This window comes from Oncorhynchus nerka, linkage group LG20 (assembly GCF_034236695.1).
Source record: "Oncorhynchus nerka isolate Pitt River linkage group LG20, Oner_Uvic_2.0, whole genome shotgun sequence".
NCBI lineage: Eukaryota > Metazoa > Chordata > Actinopteri > Salmoniformes > Salmonidae > Oncorhynchus > Oncorhynchus nerka.
Genome location: NC_088415.1, coordinates 86499214 through 86523153, shown reverse-complemented (window position 1 = coordinate 86523153; position 23940 = coordinate 86499214). Strand labels below are relative to the sequence as shown.

The 23940-nt window shown below is 33.1% G+C and overlaps 1 protein-coding gene across 2 annotated transcripts in view; it reads right to left on the bottom strand.

Moving 5' to 3' along the window:
• The window catches only part of LOC135563065 (CMRF35-like molecule 6), a 51332-nt gene extending 28139 nt beyond the window's left edge, over positions 1–23193 (bottom strand). The window contains exons 1-4 of one of the 2 annotated variants that reach the window (XM_065005928.1): positions 23053–23193; positions 21271–21494; positions 20006–20129; positions 19093–19174 (exon numbers count right to left, since the gene is read on the bottom strand). In XM_065005928.1, coding sequence (XP_064862000.1) covers positions 19093–19174; positions 20006–20129; positions 21271–21494; positions 23053–23104 — 482 coding nt within the window. In that variant the 5' untranslated portion in view covers positions 23105–23193. The remainder of the gene's footprint in view (positions 1–19092; positions 19175–20005; positions 20130–21270; positions 21495–23052) is intronic. The other variant, XM_065005929.1, reaches the window with a different exon arrangement.
• Positions 23194–23940: the final 747 nt, after the last annotated feature.

The window sequence follows — 23940 nt, the reverse complement described above, 5'->3', positions numbered from 1 at the left end:
ATCATTCTTAGTATATCTACTACTGTTCATATCATTCTTAGTATATCTACTACTGCTGTTCATATCATTCTTAGTATATCTACTACTGCTGTTCATATCATTCTTAGTATATCTACTACTGCTGTTCATATCATTCTTAGTATATCTACTACTGCTGTTCATATCATTCTTAGTATATCTACTACTGCTGTTCATATCATTCTTAGTATATCTACTACTGCTGTTCATATCATTCTTAGTATATCTACTACTGTGTTCATATCATTCTTAGTATATCTACTACTGCTGTTCATATCATTCTTAGTATATCTACTACTGCTGTTCATATCATTCTTAGTATATCTACTACTGTGTTCATATCATTCTTAGTATATCTACTACTGCTGTTCATATCATTCTTAGTATATCTACTACTGCTGTTCATATCATTCTTAGTATATCTACTACTGCTGTTCATATCATTCTTAGTATATCTACTACTGCTGTTCATATCATTCTTAGTATATCTACTACTGCTGTTCATATCATTCTTAGTATATCTACTACTGCTGTTCATATCATTCTTAGTATATCTACTACTGCTGTTCATATCATTCTTAGTATATCTACTACTGCTGTTCATATCATTCTTAGTATATCTACTACTGCTGTTCATATCATTCTTAGTATATCTACTACTGTTCATATCATTCTTAGTATATCTACTACTGCTGTTCATATCATTCTTAGTATATCTACTACTGTTCATATCATTCTTAGTATATCTACTACTGCTGTTCATATCATTCTTAGTATATCTACTACTGTTCATATCATTCTTAGTATATCTACTACTGCTGTTCATATCATTCTTAGTATATCTACTACTGCTGTTCATATCATTCTTAGTATATCTACTACTGCTGTTCATATCATTCTTAGTATATCTACTACTGCTGTTCATATCATTCTTAGTATATCTACTACTGTTTCATATCATTCTTAGTATATCTACTGCTGTTCATATCATTCTTAGTATATCTACTGCTGTTCATATCATTCTTAGTATATCTACTACTGCTGTTCATATCATTCTTAGTATATCTACTACTGCTGTTCATATCATTCTTAGTATATCTACTACTGCTGTTCATATCATTCTTAGTATATCTACTACTGCTGTTCATATCATTCTTAGTATATCTACTACTGCTGTTCATATCATTCTTAGTATATCTACTACTGCTGTTCATATCATTCTTAGTATATCTACTGCTGTTCATATCATTCTTAGTATATCTACTGCTGTACATATCATTCTTAGTATATCTACTACTGCTGTTCATATCATTCTTAGTATATCTACTACTGTTCATATCATTCTTAGTATATCTACTACTGTTCATATCATTCTTAGTATATCTACTACTGTTCATATCATTCTTAGTATATCTACTACTGCTGTTCATATCATTCTTAGTATATCTACTACTGCTGTTCATATCATTCTTAGTATATCTACTACTGCTGTTCATATCATTCTTAGTATATCTACTACTGTGTTCATATCATTCTTAGTATATCTACTACTGCTGTTCATATCATTCTTAGTATATCTACTACTGTTCATATCATTCTTAGTATATCTACTACTGTTCATATCATTCTTAGTATATCTACTACTGCTGTTCATATCATTCTTAGTATATCTACTACTGTTCATATCATTCTTAGTATATCTACTACTGCTGTTCATATCATTCTTAGTATATCTACTACTGTTCATATCATTCTTAGTATATCTACTACTGTTCATATCATTCTTAGTATATCTACTACTGCTGTTCATATCATTCTTAGTATATCTACTACTGCTGTTCATATCATTCTTAGTATATCTACTACTGCTGTTCATATCATTCTTAGTATATCTACTACTGCTGTTCATATCATTCTTAGTATATCTACTGCTGTTCATATCATTCTTAGTATATCTACTACTGCTTTCATATCATTCTTAGTATATCTACTACTGCTGTTCATATCATTCTTAGTATATCTACTACTGCTGTTCATATCATTCTTAGTATATCTACTACTGTTTCATATCATTCTTAGTATATCTACTACTGCTGTTCATATCATTCTTAGTATATCTACTACTGCTGTTCATATCATTCTTAGTATATCTACTACTGCTGTTCATATCATTCTTAGTATATCTACTGCTGTTCATATCATTCTTAGTATATCTACTGCTGTTCATATCATTCTTAGTATATCTACTACTGCTGTTCATATCATTCTTAGTATATCTACTACTGTTCATATCATTCTTAGTATATCTACTACTGTTCATATCATTCTTAGTATATCTACTACTGTTCATATCATTCTTAGTATATCTACTACTGTTCATATCATTCTTAGTATATCTACTGCTGTTCATATCATTCTTAGTATATCTACTACTGCTGTTCATATCATTCTTAGTATATCTACTACTGCTGTTCATATCATTCTTAGTATATCTACTACTGCTGTTCATATCATTCTTAGTATATCTACTACTGCTGTTCATATCATTCTTAGTATATCTACTACTGCTGTTCATATCATTCTTAGTATATCTACTACTGTTCATATCATTCTTAGTATATCTACTACTGCTGTTCATATCATTCTTAGTATATCTACTACTGTGTTCATATCATTCTTAGTATATCTACTACTGCTGTTCATATCATTCTTAGTATATCTACTACTGCTGTTCATATCATTCTTAGTATATCTACTACTGCTGTTCATATCATTCTTAGTATATCTACTACTGCTGTTCATATCATTCTTAGTATATCTACTACTGCTGTTCATATCATTCTTAGTATATCTACTACTGCTGTTCATATCATTCTTAGTATATCTACTACTGCTGTTCATATCATTCTTAGTATATCTACTACTGTTCATATCATTCTTAGTATATCTACTACTGTTCATATCATTCTTAGTATATCTACTACTGCTGTTCATATCATTCTTAGTATATCTACTACTGCTGTTCATATCATTCTTAGTATATCTACTACTGCTGTTCATATCATTCTTAGTATATCTACTACTGCTGTTCATATCATTCTTAGTATATCTACTACTGCTGTTCATATCATTCTTAGTATATCTACTACTGTTCATATCATTCTTAGTATATCTACTACTGCTGTTCATATCATTCTTAGTATATCTACTACTGCTGTTCATATCATTCTTAGTATATCTACTACTGCTGTTCATATCATTCTTAGTATATCTACTACTGCTGTTCATATCATTCTTAGTATATCTACTACTGTTCATATCATTCTTAGTATATCTACTACTGTTCATATCATTCTTAGTATATCTACTACTGCTGTTCATATCATTCTTAGTATATCTACTACTGCTGTTCATATCATTCTTAGTATATCTACTACTGTTTCATATCATTCTTAGTATATCTACTACTGCTGTTCATATCATTCTTAGTATATCTACTGCTGTTCATATCATTCTTAGTATATCTACTACTGCTGTTCATATCATTCTTAGTATATCTACTACTGCTGTTCATATCATTCTTAGTATATCTACTACTGCTGTTCATATCATTCTTAGTATATCTACTACTGTGTTCATATCATTCTTAGTATATCTACTGCTGTTCATATCATTCTTAGTATATCTACTACTGCTGTTCATATCATTCTTAGTATATCTACTACTGCTGTTCATATCATTCTTAGTATATCTACTACTGCTGTTCATATCATTCTTAGTATATCTACTACTGCTGTTCATATCATTCTTAGTATATCTACTACTGCTGTTCATATCATTCTTAGTATATCTACTACTGCTGTTCATATCATTCTTAGTATATCTACTACTGCTGTTCATATCATTCTTAGTATATCTACTACTGCTGTTCATATCATTCTTAGTATATCTACTACTGCTGTTCATATCATTCTTAGTATATCTACTACTGTTCATATCATTCTTAGTATATCTACTACTGCTGTTCATATCATTCTTAGTATATCTACTACTGTTCATATCATTCTTAGTATATCTACTACTGTTCATATCATTCTTAGTATATCTACTACTGCTGTTCATATCATTCTTAGTATATCTACTACTGCTGTTCATATCATTCTTAGTATATCTACTACTGCTGTTCATATCATTCTTAGTATATCTACTACTGTTCATATCATTCTTAGTATATCTACTACTGCTGTTCATATCATTCTTAGTATATCTACTACTGCTGTTCATATCATTCTTAGTATATCTACTACTGCTGTTCATATCATTCTTAGTATATCTACTACTGCTGTTCATATCATTCTTAGTATATCTACTACTGTTCATATCATTCTTAGTATATCTACTACTGTTCATATCATTCTTAGTATATCTACTACTGTTCATATCATTCTTAGTATATCTACTACTGCTGTTCATATCATTCTTAGTATATCTACTACTGTTCATATCATTCTTAGTATATCTACTACTGTTCATATCATTCTTAGTATATCTACTACTGCTGTTCATATCATTCTTAGTATATCTACTACTGCTGTTCATATCATTCTTAGTATATCTACTACTGCTGTTCATATCATTCTTAGTATATCTACTACTGCTGTTCATATCATTCTTAGTATATCTACTGCTGTTCATATCATTCTTAGTATATCTACTGCTGTTCATATCATTCTTAGTATATCTACTACTGTTTCATATCATTCTTAGTATATCTACTACTGTTCATATCATTCTTAGTATATCTACTACTGTTCATATCATTCTTAGTATATCTACTACTGTTCATATCATTCTTAGTATATCTACTACTGCTGTTCATATCATTCTTAGTATATCTACTACTGTTCATATCATTCTTAGTATATCTACTACTGTTCATATCATTCTTAGTATATCTACTACTGCTGTTCATATCATTCTTAGTATATCTACTACTGTTCATATCATTCTTAGTATATCTACTACTGTTCATATCATTCTTAGTATATCTACTACTGTTCATATCATTCTTAGTATATCTACTACTGCTGTTCATATCATTCTTAGTATATCTACTACTGCTGTTCATATCATTCTTAGTATATCTACTACTGTTCATATCATTCTTAGTATATCTACTACTGCTGTTCATATCATTCTTAGTATATCTACTACTGTTCATATCATTCTTAGTATATCTACTGCTGTTCATATCATTCTTAGTATATCTACTACTGCTGTTCATATCATTCTTAGTATATCTACTACTGCTGTTCATATCATTCTTAGTATATCTACTACTGCTGTTCATATCATTCTTAGTATATCTACTACTGTTCATATCATTCTTAGTATATCTACTACTGCTGTTCATATCATTCTTAGTATATCTACTACTGCTGTTCATATCATTCTTAGTATATCTACTACTGCTGTTCATATCATTCTTAGTATATCTACTACTGCTGTTCATATCATTCTTAGTATATCTACTACTGTTCATATCATTCTTAGTATATCTACTACTGTTCATATCATTCTTAGTATATCTACTACTGCTGTTCATATCATTCTTAGTATATCTACTACTGTTCATATCATTCTTAGTATATCTACTACTGTTCATATCATTCTTAGTATATCTACTACTGCTGTTCATATCATTCTTAGTATATCTACTACTGCTGTTCATATCATTCTTAGTATATTTACTACTGCTGTTCATATCATTCTTAGTATATCTACTACTGCTGTTCATATCATTCTTAGTATATCTACTACTGCTGTTCATATCATTCTTAGTATATCTACTGCTGTTCATATCATTCTTAGTATATCTACTGCTGTTCATATCATTCTTAGTATATCTACTACTGCTGTTCATATCATTCTTAGTATATCTACTACTGTTCATATCATTCTTAGTATATCTACTACTGCTGTTCATATCATTCTTAGTATATCTACTACTGTTCATATCATTCTTAGTATATCTACTACTGTTCATATCATTCTTAGTATATCTACTACTGCTGTTCATATCATTCTTAGTATATCTACTACTGTTCATATCATTCTTAGTATATCTACTACTGCTGTTCATATCATTCTTAGTATATCTACTACTGCTGTTCATATCATTCTTAGTATATCTACTACTGCTGTTCATATCATTCTTAGTATATCTACTACTGCTGTTCATATCATTCTTAGTATATCTACTACTGTTCATATCATTCTTAGTATATCTACTACTGCTGTTCATATCATTCTTAGTATATCTACTACTGTTCATATCATTCTTAGTATATCTACTACTGCTGTTCATATCATTCTTAGTATATCTACTACTGCTGTTCATATCATTCTTAGTATATCTACTACTGCTGTTCATATCATTCTTAGTATATCTACTACTGTTCATATCATTCTTAGTATATCTACTACTGCTGTTCATATCATTCTTAGTATATCTACTGCTGTTCATATCATTCTTAGTATATCTACTACTGCTGTTCATATCATTCTTAGTATATCTACTACTGCTGTTCATATCATTCTTAGTATATCTACTACTGTGTTCATATCATTCTTAGTATATCTACTACTGCTGTTCATATCATTCTTAGTATATCTACTACTGCTGTTCATATCATTCTTAGTATATCTACTACTGCTGTTCATATCATTCTTAGTATATCTACTACTGCTGTTCATATCATTCTTAGTATATCTACTACTGTTCATATCATTCTTAGTATATCTACTACTGTTTCATATCATTCTTAGTATATCTACTACTGCTGTTCATATCATTCTTAGTATATCTACTACTGCTGTTCATATCATTCTTAGTATATCTACTACTGCTGTTCATATCATTCTTAGTATATCTACTACTGTTCATATCATTCTTAGTATATCTACTACTGTTCATATCATTCTTAGTATATCTACTACTGCTGTTCATATCATTCTTAGTATATCTACTACTGCTGTTCATATCATTCTTAGTATATCTACTACTGCTGTTCATATCATTCTTAGTATATCTACTACTGCTGTTCATATCATTCTTAGTATATCTACTACTGCTGTTCATATCATTCTTAGTATATCTACTACTGTTCATATCATTCTTAGTATATCTACTACTGCTGTTCATATCATTCTTAGTATATCTACTACTGTTCATATCATTCTTAGTATATCTACTGCTGTTCTATCATTCTTAGTATATCTACTACTGCTGTTCATATCATTCTTAGTATATCTACTACTGCTGTTCATATCATTCTTAGTATATCTACTACTGCTGTTCATATCATTCTTAGTATATCTACTACTGCTGTTCATATCATTCTTAGTATATCTACTGCTGCTGTTCATATCATTCTTAGTATATCTACTGCTGTTCATATCATTCTTAGTATATCTACTACTGCTGTTCATATCATTCTTAGTATATCTACTACTGTTCATATCATTCTTAGTATATCTACTACTGTTTCATATCATTCTTAGTATATCTACTACTGTTCATATCATTCTTAGTATATCTACTACTGTTCATATCATTCTTAGTATATCTACTACTGCTGTTCATATCATTCTTAGTATATCTACTACTGTTCATATCATTCTTAGTATATCTACTACTGTGTCATATCATTCTTAGTATATCTACTACTGCTGTTCATATCATTCTTAGTATATCTACTACTGCTGTTCATATCATTCTTAGTATATCTACTACTGCTGTTCATATCATTCTTAGTATATCTACTACTGTTCATATCATTCTTAGTATATCTACTACTGTTCATATCATTCTTAGTATATCTACTACTGCTGTTCATATCATTCTTAGTATATCTACTACTGCTGTTCATATCATTCTTAGTATATCTACTACTGCTGTTCATATCATTCTTAGTATATCTACTACTGCTGTTCATATCATTCTTAGTATATCTACTACTGCTGTTCATATCATTCTTAGTATATCTACTGCTGTACATATCATTCTTAGTATATCTACTACTGCTGTTCATATCATTCTTAGTATATCTACTACTGTTCATATCATTCTTAGTATATCTACTACTGCTGTTCATATCATTCTTAGTATATCTACTACTGTTCATATCATTCTTAGTATATCTACTACTGTTCATATCATTCTTAGTATATCTACTACTGCTGTTCATATCATTCTTAGTATATCTACTACTGTTTCATATCATTCTTAGTATATCTACTACTGCTGTTCATATCATTCTTAGTATATCTACTACTGCTGTTCATATCATTCTTAGTATATCTACTACTGCTGTTCATATCATTCTTAGTATATCTACTACTGCTGTTCATATCATTCTTAGTATATCTACTACTGTTCATATCATTCTTAGTATATCTACTACTGTTCATATCATTCTTAGTATATCTACTACTGCTGTTCATATCATTCTTAGTATATCTACTACTGCTGTTCATATCATTCTTAGTATATCTACTACTGCTGTTCATATCATTCTTAGTATATCTACTACTGCTGTTCATATCATTCTTAGTATATCTACTACTGTTCATATCATTCTTAGTATATCTACTACTGTTCATATCATTCTTAGTATATCTACTACTGCTGTTCATATCATTCTTAGTATATCTACTACTGCTGTTCATATCATTCTTAGTATATCTACTACTGCTGTTCATATCATTCTTAGTATATCTACTACTGCTGTTCATATCATTCTTAGTATATCTACTACTGCTGTTCATATCATTCTTAGTATATCTACTACTGCTGTTCATATCATTCTTAGTATATCTACTACTGCTGTTCATATCATTCTTAGTATATCTACTACTGCTGTTCATATCATTCTTAGTATATCTACTACTGTTCATATCATTCTTAGTATATCTACTACTGCTGTTCATATCATTCTTAGTATATCTACTACTGCTGTTCATATCATTCTTAGTATATCTACTACTGCTGTTCATATCATTCTTAGTATATCTACTACTGCTGTTCATATCATTCTTAGTATATCTACTACTGTTTCATATCATTCTTAGTATATCTACTACTGTTCATATCATTCTTAGTATATCTACTACTGTTCTGTTCATATCTTAGTATATCTACTACTGCTGTTCATATCATTCTTAGTATATCTACTACTGCTGTTCATATCATTCTTAGTATATCTACTACTGCTGTTCATATCATTCTTAGTATATCTACTACTGCTTTCATATCATTCTTAGTATATCTACTACTGTTTCATATCATTCTTAGTATATCTACTACTGCTGTTCATATCATTCTTAGTATATCTACTACTGTTCATATCATTCTTAGTATATCTACTACTGTTCATATCATTCTTAGTATATCTACTACTGCTGTTCATATCATTCTTAGTATATCTACTACTGCTGTTCATATCATTCTTAGTATATCTACTACTGTGTTCATATCATTCTTAGTATATCTACTACTGCTGTTCATATCATTCTTAGTATATCTACTACTGCTGTTCATATCATTCTTAGTATATCTACTGCTGTACATATCATTCTTAGTATATCTACTACTGCTGTTCATATCATTCTTAGTATATCTACTACTGTTCATATCATTCTTAGTATATCTACTACTGTTCATATCATTCTTAGTATATCTACTACTGTTCATATCATTCTTAGTATATCTACTACTGTTCATATCATTCTTAGTATATCTACTACTGCTGTTCATATCATTCTTAGTATATCTACTACTGCTGTTCATATCATTCTTAGTATATCTACTACTGTTCATATCATTCTTAGTATATCTACTACTGCTGTTCATATCATTCTTAGTATATCTACTACTGTTTTTCATATCATTCTTAGTATATCTACTACTGCTGTTCATATCATTCTTAGTATATCTACTACTGTTCATATCATTCTTAGTATATCTACTACTGTTCATATCATTCTTAGTATATCTACTACTGCTGTTCATATCATTCTTAGTATATCTACTACTGCTGTTCATATCATTCTTAGTATATCTACTACTGCTGTTCATATCATTCTTAGTATATCTACTACTGCTGTTCATATCATTCTTAGTATATCTACTGCTGTTCATATCATTCTTAGTATATCTACTGCTGTTCATATCATTCTTAGTATATCTACTACTGCTGTTCATATCATTCTTAGTATATCTACTACTGCTGTTCATATCATTCTTAGTATATCTACTACTGCTGTTCATATCATTCTTAGTATATCTACTACTGTTCATATCATTCTTAGTATATCTACTACTGCTGTCATATCATTCTTAGTATATCTACTACTGTTCATATCATTCTTAGTATATCTACTACTGCTGTTCATATCATTCTTAGTATATCTACTACTGCTGTTCATATCATTCTTAGTATATCTACTACTGCTGTTCATATCATTCTTAGTATATCTACTACTGTGTTCATATCATTCTTAGTATATCTACTACTGTTCATATCATTCTTAGTATATCTACTACTGCTGTTCATATCATTCTTAGTATATCTACTACTGTTCATATCATTCTTAGTATATCTACTACTGTTTCATATCATTCTTAGTATATCTACTACTGCTGTTCATATCATTCTTAGTATATCTACTACTGCTGTTCATATCATTCTTAGTATATCTACTACTGCTGTTCATATCATTCTTAGTATATCTACTACTGCTGTTCATATCATTCTTAGTATATCTACTACTGTTCATATCATTCTTAGTATATCTACTGCTGTACATATCTTCTTAGTATATCTACTACTGCTGTTCATATCATTCTTAGTATATCTACTACTGCTGTTCATATCATTCTTAGTATATCTACTACTGTATATCTACTATGTTCATATCATTCTTAGTATATCTACTACTGCTGTTCATATCATTCTTAGTATATCTACTACTGCTGTTCATATCATTCTTAGTATATCTACTACTGTTCATATCATTCTTAGTATATCTACTACTGCTGTTCATATCATTCTTAGTATATCTACTACTGTGTTCATATCATTCTTAGTATATCTACTACTGTTCATATCATTCTTAGTATATCTACTATATCATTCTTAGTATATCTACTACTGCTGTTCATATCATTCTTAGTATATCTACTACTGCTGTTCATATCATTCTTAGTATATCTACTACTGTTCATATCATTCTTAGTATATCTACTACTGCTGTTCATATCATTCTTAGTATATCTACTACTGTTCATATCATTCTTAGTATATCTACTGCTGTTCATATCATTCTTAGTATATCTACTACTGCTGTTCATATCATTCTTAGTATATCTACTACTGCTGTTCATATCATTCTTAGTATATCTACTACTGCTGTTCATATCATTCTTAGTATATCTACTACTGTTCATATCATTCTTAGTATATCTACTACTGCTGTTCATATCATTCTTAGTATATCTACTACTGCTGTTCATATCATTCTTAGTATATCTACTACTGCTGTTCATATCATTCTTAGTATATCAACTACTGCTGTTCATATCATTCTTAGTATATCTACTACTGTTCATATCATTCTTAGTATATCTACTACTGTTCATATCATTCTTAGTATATCTACTACTGCTGTTCATATCATTCTTAGTATATCTACTACTGTACATATCATTCTTAGTATATCTACTACTGTTCATATCATTCTTAGTATATCTACTGCTGTTCATATCATTCTTAGTATATCTACTACTGCTGTTCATATCATTCTTAGTATATTTACTACTGCTGTTCATATCATTCTTAGTATATCTACTACTGCTGTTCATATCATTCTTAGTATATCTACTACTGCTGTTCATATCATTCTTAGTATATCTACTGCTGTTCATATCATTCTTAGTATATCTATATATCATTCTTAGTATATCTACTACTGCTGTTCATATCATTCTTAGTATATCTACTACTGTTCATATCATTCTTAGTATATCTACTACTGCTGTTCATATCATTCTTAGTATATCTACTACTGTTCATATCATTCTTAGTATATCTACTACTGTTCATATCATTCTTAGTATATCTACTACTGCTGTTCATATCATTCTTAGTATATCTACTACTGTTCATATCATTCTTAGTATATCTACTACTGCTGTTCATATCATTCTTAGTATATCTACTACTGCTGTTCATATCATTCTTAGTATATCTACTACTGTTCATATCATTCTTAGTATATCTACTACTGCTGTTCATATCATTCTTAGTATATCTACTACTGTTCATATCATTCTTAGTATATCTACTACTGTTCATATCATTCTTAGTATATCTACTACTGCTGTTCATATCATTCTTAGTATATCTACTACTGCTGTTCATATCATTCTTAGTATATCTACTACTGCTGTTCATATCATTCTTAGTATATCTACTACTGCTGTTCATATCATTCTTAGTATATCTACTACTGTTCATATCATTCTTAGTATATCTACTGCTGTTCATATCATTCTTAGTATATCTACTACTGCTGTTCATATCATTCTTAGTATATCTACTACTGCTGTTCATATCATTCTTAGTATATCTACTACTGCTGTTCATATCATTCTTAGTATATCTACTACTGCTGTTCATATCATTCTTAGTATATCTACTACTGCTGTTCATATCATTCTTAGTATATCTACTACTGCTGTTCATATCATTCTTAGTATATCTACTACTGCTGTTCATATCATTCTTAGTATATCTACTACTGTGTTCATATCATTCTTAGTATATCTACTACTGTTCATATCATTCTTAGTATATCTACTACTGCTGTTCATATCATTCTTAGTATATCTACTACTGCTGTTCATATCATTCTTAGTATATCTACTACTGCTGTTCATATCATTCTTAGTATATCTACTACTGCTGTTCATATCATTCTTAGTATATCTACTACTGCTGTTCATATCATTCTTAGTATATCTACTACTGCTGTTCATATCATTCTTAGTATATCTACTACTGTTCATATCATTCTTAGTATATCTACTACTGCTGTTCATATCATTCTTAGTATATCTACTACTGCTGTTCATATCATTCTTAGTATATCTACTACTGCTGTTCATATCATTCTTAGTATATCTACTACTGTTCATATCATTCTTAGTATATCTACTACTGTTCATATCATTCTTAGTATATCTACTACTGTTCATATCATTCTTAGTATATCTACTACTGTTCATATCATTCTTAGTATATCTACTGCTGTTCATATCATTCTTAGTATATCTACTACTGCTGTTCATATCATTCTTAGTATATCTACTACTGCTGTTCATATCATTCTTAGTATATCTACTACTGCTGTTCATATCATTCTTAGTATATCTACTACTGCTGTTCATATCATTCTTAGTATATCTACTACTGTTCATATCATTCTTAGTATATCTACTACTGTTGTTCATATCATTCTTAGTATATCTACTACTGCTGTTCATATCATTCTTAGTATATCTACTACTGTTCATATCATTCTTAGTATATCTACTACTGCTGTTCATATCATTCTTAGTATATCTACTACTGTTCATATCATTCTTAGTATATCTACTACTGTTCATATCATTCTTAGTATATCTACTACTGCTGTTCATATCATTCTTAGTATATCTACTACTGCTGTTCATATCATTCTTAGTATATCTACTACTGTGTTCATATCATTCTTAGTATATCTACTACTGCTGTTCATATCATTCTTAGTATATCTACTACTGTTCATATCATTCTTAGTATATCTACTACTGCTGTTCATATCATTCTTAGTATATCTACTACTGTTCATATCATTCTTAGTATATCTACTACTGTTCATATCATTCTTAGTATATCTACTACTGCTGTTCATATCATTCTTAGTATATCTACTACTGTTCATATCATTCTTAGTATATCTATATCATATCATTAGTATATCTACTACTGCTGTTCATATCATTCTTAGTATATCTACTACTGCTGTTCATATCATTCTTAGTATATCTACTGCTGTTCATATCATTCTTAGTATATCTACTACTGCTGTTCATATCATTCTTAGTATATCTACTACTGCTGTTCATATCATTCTTAGTATATCTACTACTGTGTTCATATCATTCTTAGTATATCTACTACTGCTGTTCATATCATTCTTAGTATATCTACTACTGCTGTTCATATCATTCTTAGTATATCTACTACTGCTGTTCATATCATTCTTAGTATATCTACTACTGCTGTTCATATCATTCTTAGTATATCTACTACTGCTGTTCATATCATTCTTAGTATATCTACTACTGCTGTTCATATCATTCTTAGTATATCTACTACTGCTGTTCATATCATTCTTAGTATATCTACTACTGTTCATATCATTCTTAGTATATCTACTACTGCTGTTCATATCATTCTTAGTATATCTACTACTGTTCATATCATTCTTAGTATATCTACTGCTGTTCATATCATTCTTAGTATATCTACTACTGCTGTTCATATCATTCTTAGTATATCTACTACTGTGTTCATATCATTCTTAGTATATCTACTACTGCTGTTCATATCATTCTTAGTATATCTACTACTGCTGTTCATATCATTCTTAGTATATCTACTACTGCTGTTCATATCATTCTTAGTATATCTACTACTGCTGTCATATCATTCTTAGTATATCTACTACATTCTTATATCATTCTTAGTATATCTACTACTGTTCATATCATTCTTAGTATATCTACTACTGTTCATATCATTCTTAGTATATCTACTACTGCTGTTCATATCATTCTTAGTATATCTACTACTGTTTCATATCATTCTTAGTATATCTACTACTGCTGTTCATATCATTCTTAGTATATCTACTACTGCTGTTCATATCATTCTTAGTATATCTACTACTGCTGTTCATATCATTCTTAGTATATCTACTACTGCTGTTCATATCATTCTTAGTATATCTACTACTGCTGTTCATATCATTCTTAGTATATCTACTGCTGTTCATATCATTCTTAGTATATCTACTACTGCTGTTCATATCATTCTTAGTATATCTACTACTGCTGTTCATATCATTCTTAGTATATCTACTACTGCTGTTCATATCATTCTTAGTATATCTACTACTGCTGTTCATATCATTCTTAGTATATCTACTACTGTTCATATCATTCTTAGTATATCTACTACTGCTGTTCATATCATTCTTAGTATATCTACTACTACTGTTCATATCATTCTTAGTATATCTACTACTGCTGTTCATATCATTCTTAGTATATCTACTACTGCTGTTCATATCATTCTTAGTATATCTACTACTGCTGTTCATATCATTCTTAGTATATCTACTACTGCTGTTCATATCATTCTTAGTATATCTACTACTGCTGTTCATATCATTCTTAGTATATCTACTACTGCTGTTCATATCATTCTTAGTATATCTACTACTGTTGTTCATATCATTCTTCTTAGTATATCTACTACTGTTCATATCATTCTTAGTATATCTACTACTGCTGTTCATATCATTCTTAGTATATCTACTACTGTTTCATATCATTCTTAGTATATCTACTACTGCTGTTCATATCATTCTTAGTATATCTACTACTGCTGTTCATATCATTCTTAGTATATCTACTACTGTTCATATCATTCTTAGTATATCTACTACTGTTCATATCATTCTTAGTATATCTACTACTGTTCATATCATTCTTAGTATATCTACTACTGCTGTTCATATCATTCTTAGTATATCTACTACTGTGTTCATATCATTCTTAGTATATCTACTACTGCTGTTCATATCATTCTTAGTATATCTACTACTGCTGTTCATATCATTCTTAGTATATCTACTACTGCTGTTCATATCATTCTTAGTATATCTACTACTGCTGTTCATATCATTCTTAGTATATCTACTACTGCTGTTCATATCATTCTTAGTATATCTACTGCTGTTCATATCATTCTTAGTATATCTACTACTGTTCATATCATTCTTAGTATATCTACTACTGCTGTTCATATCATTCTTAGTATATCTACTACTGTGTCATATCATTCTTAGTATATCTACTACTGTTCATATCATTCTTAGTATATCTACTACTGTTCATATCATTCTTAGTATATCTACTACTGCTGTTCATATCAGTTATCTACTTGTTCATATCATTCTTAGTATATCTACTACTGTTCATATCATTCTTAGTATATCTACTACTGCTGTTCATATCATTCTTAGTATATCTACTACTGTTGTTCATATCATTCTTAGTATATCTACTACTGTTCATATCATTCTTAGTATATCTACTACTGCTGTTCATATCATTCTTAGTATATCTACTACTGTTCATATCATTCTTAGTATATCTACTACTGCTGTTCATATCATTCTTAGTATATCTACTACTGTTCATATCATTCTTAGTATATCTACTACTGCTGTTCATATCATTCTTAGTATATCTACTACTGTTCATATCATTCTTAGTATATCTACTACTGCTGTTCATATCATTCTTAGTATATCTACTACTGCTGTTCATATCATTCTTAGTATATCTACTACTGCTGTTCATATCATTCTTAGTATATCTACTACTGCTGTTCATATCATTCTTAGTATATCTACTACTGTTCATATCATTCTTAGTATATCTACTACTGCTGTTCATATCATTCTTAGTATATCTACTACTGCTGTTCATATCATTCTTAGTATATCTACTACTGCTGTTCATATCATTCTTAGTATATCTACTACTGCTGTTCATATCATTCTTAGTATATCTACTACTGTTCATATCATTCTTAGTATATCTACTGCTGTTCATATCATTCTTAGTATATCTACTACTGCTGTTCATATCATTCTTAGTATATCTACTACTGTTCATATCATTCTTAGTATATCTACTACTGTTCATATCATTCTTAGTATATCTACTGCTGTTCATATCATTCTTAGTATATCTACTACTGCTGTTCATATCATTCTTAGTATATTTACTACTGCTGTTCATATCATTCTTAGTATATCTACTACTGCTGTTCATATCATTCTTAGTATATCTACTACTGCTGTTCATATCATTCTTAGTATATCTACTGCTGTTCATATCATTCTTAGTATATCTACTGCTGTACATATCATTCTTAGTATATCTACTACTGCTGTTCATATCATTCTTAGTATATCTACTACTGTTCATATCATTCTTAGTATATCTACTACTGCTGTTCATATCATTCTTAGTATATCTACTACTGTTCATATCATTCTTAGTATATCTACTACTGTTCATATCATTCTTAGTATATCTACTACTGCTGTTCATATCATTCTTAGTATATCTACTACTGTTCATATCATTCTTAGTATATCTACTGCTGTTCATATCATTCTTAGTATATCTAGTATATCTTCTTAGTATATCTACTACTGCTGTTCATATCATTCTTAGTATATCTACTACTGCTGTTCATATCATTCTTAGTATATCTACTACTGCTGTTCATATCATTCTTAGTATATCTACTACTGTTCATATCATTCTTAGTATATCTACTGCTGTTCATATCATTCTTAGTATATCTACTGCTGTTCATATCATTCTTAGTATATCTACTACTGCTGTTCATATCATTCTTAGTATATCTACTGCTGTACATAACATTCTTAGTATATCTTGTGAAAATTCATCTGCATCTTGATTACTGTTACAGTGCTATTTGGGTTAATTGGATTTGTTCTGACATTTCAGGATTTAAATGCTTTACTGTATTATTTGTGTACTTGTTTTACTTTTTACGGCGTTGTTAGAAGCTAGTAACATAAACGTTTCACTGCACCCGCTAGAACATCTGCTAAACTGTGTGCACAATGAATTAACTTTGATTTGATTTGGTTATGTACTGTATAGAGCAGAACTCTCCAACCTTGTTCCTGGAGAGCTACCTTCCTGTCCGTTTTCACTCCAATCCTGTTCCTGGAGAGCTACCCTCCTGTAGGTTTTTACTCCAACCTTGTTCCTGGAGAGCTACCATCCTGTCCGTTTTCACTCCAACCTTGTTCCTGGAGAGCTACCTTCCTGTCCGTTTTCACTCCAACCTTGTTCCTGGAGAGCTACCCTCCTGTAGGTTTTCACACCAACCTGTTCCTGGAGAGCTACCTTCCTGTCCGTTTTCACTCCAATCCTGTTCCTGGAGAGCTACCCTCCTGTAGGTTTTCACGCCAACCTTGTTCCTGGAGAGCTACCCTCCTGTAGGTTTTCACTCCAAACTTGTTCATGGAGAGCTACCCTCCTGTAGGTTTTCACTCCAACCTTGTTCCTGGAGAGCTACCATCCTGTCCGTTTTCACTCAAACCTTGTTCCTGGAGAGCTACCCTCCTGTAGGTTTTCACTCTAACCTTGTTCCTGGAGAGCTACCCTTCTGTAGGTTTTCACTCTAACCTTGTTCCTGGAGAGCTACCCTCCTGTCCGTTTTCACTTCAACCTTGTTCCTGGAGAGCTACCCTCCTGTAGGTTTTCACTTCAACCCTGTTCCTGGAGAGCTACTCTCCTGTAGGTTTTCACTCCAACCTTGTTCCTGGAGAACTACCCTCCTGTCCGTTTTCACTTCAACCTTGTTCCTGGAGAGCTACCCTCCTGTAGGTTTTCACTCTAACCTTGTTCCTGGAGAGCTACCCTCCTGTAGGTTTTCACTCCAACCTTGTTCCTGGAGAGCTACCATCCTGTCCGTTTTCACTCCACCCCCAGTTGTAACTAACCTGATTCAGCTTATAAATATTTGAATCAAGTGCGTTAGATGAGGGTTGGAGTGAAACCTACAGGACAGTAGCTCTCCAGGGACAGCAGTTCTCCAGCCCTGCTACAGAGGTGATGTCAAGTCGTACCTGTATCCCTGGCTGTAGAGACACTGGACAGTGACGCTGGTCCCTTCCTCTCCACTCACCATGCTGTTCACCACAGACATACCTGTACAGCACCACCAGAACAACACTCTACGATTAACATGTAGTTTAGCCATACCAACTAACTACCACAGCATACTATAACAACCACCAGACCAGCACACCACTCCAATGCTTCAGATACCGGAGGAGGAGCAAACGAGTGCACACATTATGTGAATGGCTACCTTCCAATTCTCTACCCTTCTGACAAAGTGTGCATTCGTTCACTCCCCCTCGTAGATTTATAAGGAATGGTGTAGTGTGATGGTGGAATATGGTGGACACTCCCTCCAGCCGTGCCTGCACCAATCTAATGCTTTTAAATGCATAAAGGGGGAGTGAATAAGATCAGAACACAGCCAATCAGAACACAGCCAATGAGTGCACACTTAAGGGAGAAGGGGTTAGAATGGGGAGTGGGACTGTGACTCGGTGCATGAACGAGTGCACAAATGAGTACACACTTCAGGGAGAAGGGGTTAGAATGGGAGTGGGACTGTGACTGTGCATGAACGAGTGCACAAATGAGTACACACTTCAGGGAGAAGGGGTTAGAATGGGAGTGGGACTGTGACTCGGTGCGTGAACGAGTGCACAAATGAGTACACACTTCAGGGAGAAGGGGTTAGAATGGGAGTGGGACTGTGACTCGGTGCGTGAACGAGTGCACAAATGAGTACACACTTCAGGGAGAAGGGGTTAGAATGGGAGTGGGACTGTGACTCGGTGCGTGAACGAGTGCACACTTCAGGGAGAAGGGGTTAGAATGGGAGTGGGACTGTGACTCGGTGCATGAACGAGTGCACAAATGAGTACACACTTCAGGGAGAAGGGGGGACTTGTGTCCTCTCACCTTGGATAACATTGATGTAAAGGGAGGCTGTGACATCAGCACTCCAGACTCCTCCCACCTCCACACCACACCAGTACCATCCAGAGTCCTCCTTCTGCAGCTCTGTCATTGTTACTGTGAACACCTGGGTATAAAATATAAGACATTATCATCATCATCACCACCATCATGCTCACTGTGACAACATGAAAAATACATTAACCCTTTTATTACACTGCTGACTGGAGAATTCCAGTGTCAACATATAACATCATACTGACCAGCCAATTCTACTAAACATCATACTGACCAGCCAATTCTACTACACATCATACTGACCAGTCAATTTTACTAAACATCGTACTGACCAGGGAATTCTACTAAACATCGTACTGACCAGGCAATTCTACTAAACATCGTACTGACCAGCCAATTCTACTAGACATCATACTGACCAGCCAATTCTACTACACATCGTACTGACCAGTCAATTTTACTAAACATCATACTGACCAGCCAATTCTACTACACATCATACTGACCAGTCAATTTTACTAAACATCGTACTGACCAGCCAATTCTACTAAACATCGTACTGACCAGGCAATTCTACTAAACATCGTACTGACCAGCCAATTCTACTAGACATCGTACTGACCAGCCAATTCTACTAAACATTGTACTGACCAGCCAATTCTACTAAACATCATACTGACCAGCCAATTCTACTACACATCATACTGACCAGCCAATTCTACTACACATCATACTGACCAGCCAATTCTACTAAACATCATACTGACCAGCCAATTCTACTAAACATCATACTGACCAGCCAATTCTACTAAACATCATACTGACCAGCCAATTCTACTAGACATCATACTGACCAGCCAATTCTACTAGACATCATACTGACCAGCCAATTCTACTAAACATCGTACTGACCAGTCAATTCTACTAAACATCATACTGACCAGCTAATTCTACTAAACATCGTACTGACCAGCCAATTCTACTAAACATCATACTAACCAGCTAATTCTACTAGACTTCGTACTGACCAGCCAATTCTACTAAACATCATACTGACCAGCTAATTCTACTAAACATCATATTGACCAGCTAATTCTACTAAACATCATACTAACCAGCCAATTCTACTAAACATCGTACTGACCAGCCAATTCTACTACACATCATACTGACCAGCCAATTCTACTAAATGTACAATAACGTATCTATCCTAATAGATATTAATAATAGAGACTATCTGATCCTCCCACCTGCTGTACCGGGTCATCAAACATGGCCACCTTGTCTTCTCCAGCTGCAGCTGGTCCCCGTGGGGCATCGCTGCGAACCAGACTGGTACAGAGGTCCTTTACACTGCCATGGCACCAGTACTTCACATAACTGGCGTATTGCGGCCCGTAATGGCATGGGATCATCACCGATCGACCTTCCAGAACCCTTAGATCACCCACGGTGGTCACCCTACAGAGAGAGCCTACAGGCAGCGAGCAGAGATGTCATTCACCCTAAGGGTAGCCTAGTGGTTAGAGCATTGGACTAGTAACCGAAAGGTTGCAAGTTCGAATCCCTGAGCTGACAAGGTACAAATCTGTCGTTCTGCCCCTGAACAGGCAGTTAACCCACTGTTCCTAGGCCGTCATTGAAAATAAGAATTTGTTCTTAACTGACTTGCCTAGTAAAATAAAGGTAAAATAAATAAATAAAAATAAAATATTAACCCCTGACCCCCTCCAGAACCCTTAGATCACCCACGGTGGTCACCCTACAGAGAGAGCCTACAGGCAGGAAGAGAAGTTCATTAACCCCTGACCACTAACCCCTCTACAACTGCCAGGTCACCCTACATAAAAACACTACAGGCAGGGAGCAGAGAAGTCATTAACCCTGACATTAAGTCCTAACACATGTCTGTGTATGTTATTAAAAGTCATGTTTCCTCTCTGGTACTGTTGATATTTAACCAGCAGCCCTAAACTATCCTATCCATAAAAAAGCAGGATACAGAATGTGACCCTGAATAGCACGCCTTCATAAGACACTTCGGGTTTCGTTTTTCTTGAAAATAGTTACTGTCACTTTCACATCCCTCAGTCCCCCCTCTCTCCTTCTCATCTTCCTATTCCCGTTCCTCCTCCTCCCTACTCCCTCTTCTGAGAGCGTGAAAAGAGGGTCAAATGCGTGTCTCATGGTCAATGAGTGAGATTTGGCAGCTCTGCTCTTTTCCCCCTCCCCACTTTCCTCCACCCTTATCCCCTCTCCCTCTGCCTTCTCTCTTCTCCTGCCCCTTCTCACTCTCCCTCCCCCTCTGCCTTCTCTCTTCTCCTGCCCCTTCTCACTCTCCCTTTCCCTTGCCTGAAACCTGAATATTCCGTTAGTTCCCTGAGATTATTTCCTAGAGTTTAGCTCTGCGGTCTAACACAGTCTTGCGGTGTGCAGACGAGCCAGGTTCAAACCCAGAAGGACACGCTTGCTTGAGGGCGTAATACAGACTTAGGACGGAGACAGGAGACTGTTGCTTTCTACTTCCACTGGCTGTCAGAGAATGCCATGAATTTGGACACTTTTGTGCCAGTGAAATGTTTGAAAGCTGAAAAATATATATATATATTGTGCAAGAAAACACAGAAAATCTAAACAATATGGCTTCCCTTCAGCACTTTACTGATCATAACATCAAAATGCTCTAACAATGTGTTTTTATACAAGTGGAAATGAAAGAATGGTTTTTGGATGGTTTTCATATTCAACAATACAAAACATGAGCTTCTCAGCCATTTAAATTAGTTTGATCAATAACTAGCTACCCTTTACTTCACTATATACTATATACATTATATCCTGAGGAGCAAATGTGTCTTTTACAGAGTTTAAAACGTTAGAGCATGTTTCCCCAGGCCCAGATTAAGCCTTCTCCGGGACTCCATAACACTGTCATTAGAGATTCTCCATCTGGAATGTTGTTGATCCAGGAGGAGGTGGAGCACGAGTTAATCTGAGTCTCAGGAGAAACCAGACCCGAGTTCAGTTCTTACCTGGCAGACAAGAGAGGAGGAGGAAGGCGAAGAAGAGTAGAGGAGTCATCATGTTCCAGACTGTGACTATGTGAGTCTATGGCGCTGTGACAAGTGGTTCATCAACAAAACCCGTTTCCTAAAACAACCCGTTCCCTAGCTTTCACTTCCTGCTGGTCACATGACCTACAGATGTTACAGATGTTTTGTTTAACCGTTTCAGTTCTCTGTTGTTTTAGTTCCTATCACCAATGATGATTACTAATAAGCTATTTTATGTAGTGTTTCTTTATCACAACATGAAAAATGTTGTTTTTCCTTTTTTGTTTTGCAACATGAAGCCCAAAATTGTACAATTGTATAATTTAATCTCTTGTTGAAGTCTCATACTTAGCATTTAAAATGCATCAAACGTTTTGCTGCACATAAAGAATTGGTGTGTGTTAGAGTTGTAGTGAGGCTCTTTATGTCAACCCTGTTTTCACATGTCTGTCTGTCTGTCTGTCTGTCTGTCTGTCTGTCTGTCTGTCTGTCTGTCTGTCTGTCTGTCTGTCTGTCTGTCTGTCGTCCGTCCGTCCGTCCGTCCGTCCGTCCGTCCGTCCGTCCGTCCGTCCGTCCGTCCGTCCGTCCGTCCGTCCGTCCGTCCCACAGCTGCCCAGCTCACACCTACAGTGTCATTGCGCAAAACTGTACGCATTATCATCTGGATATATGTGCAAATAAAGTTAAACATTCACCTTCTGCTACCATTTCTGTCAAACCGTCTACACATACAGTTTGACGCATACTTTCGACAAATCCAACATACAGTATGCACCACACAGAACACACTGCAACTGCCTCTGCAACGGAGATGGCCCCTCATCAATAACCTCTCAAGATATTTTAAATAAATTATGTAGCCTACTA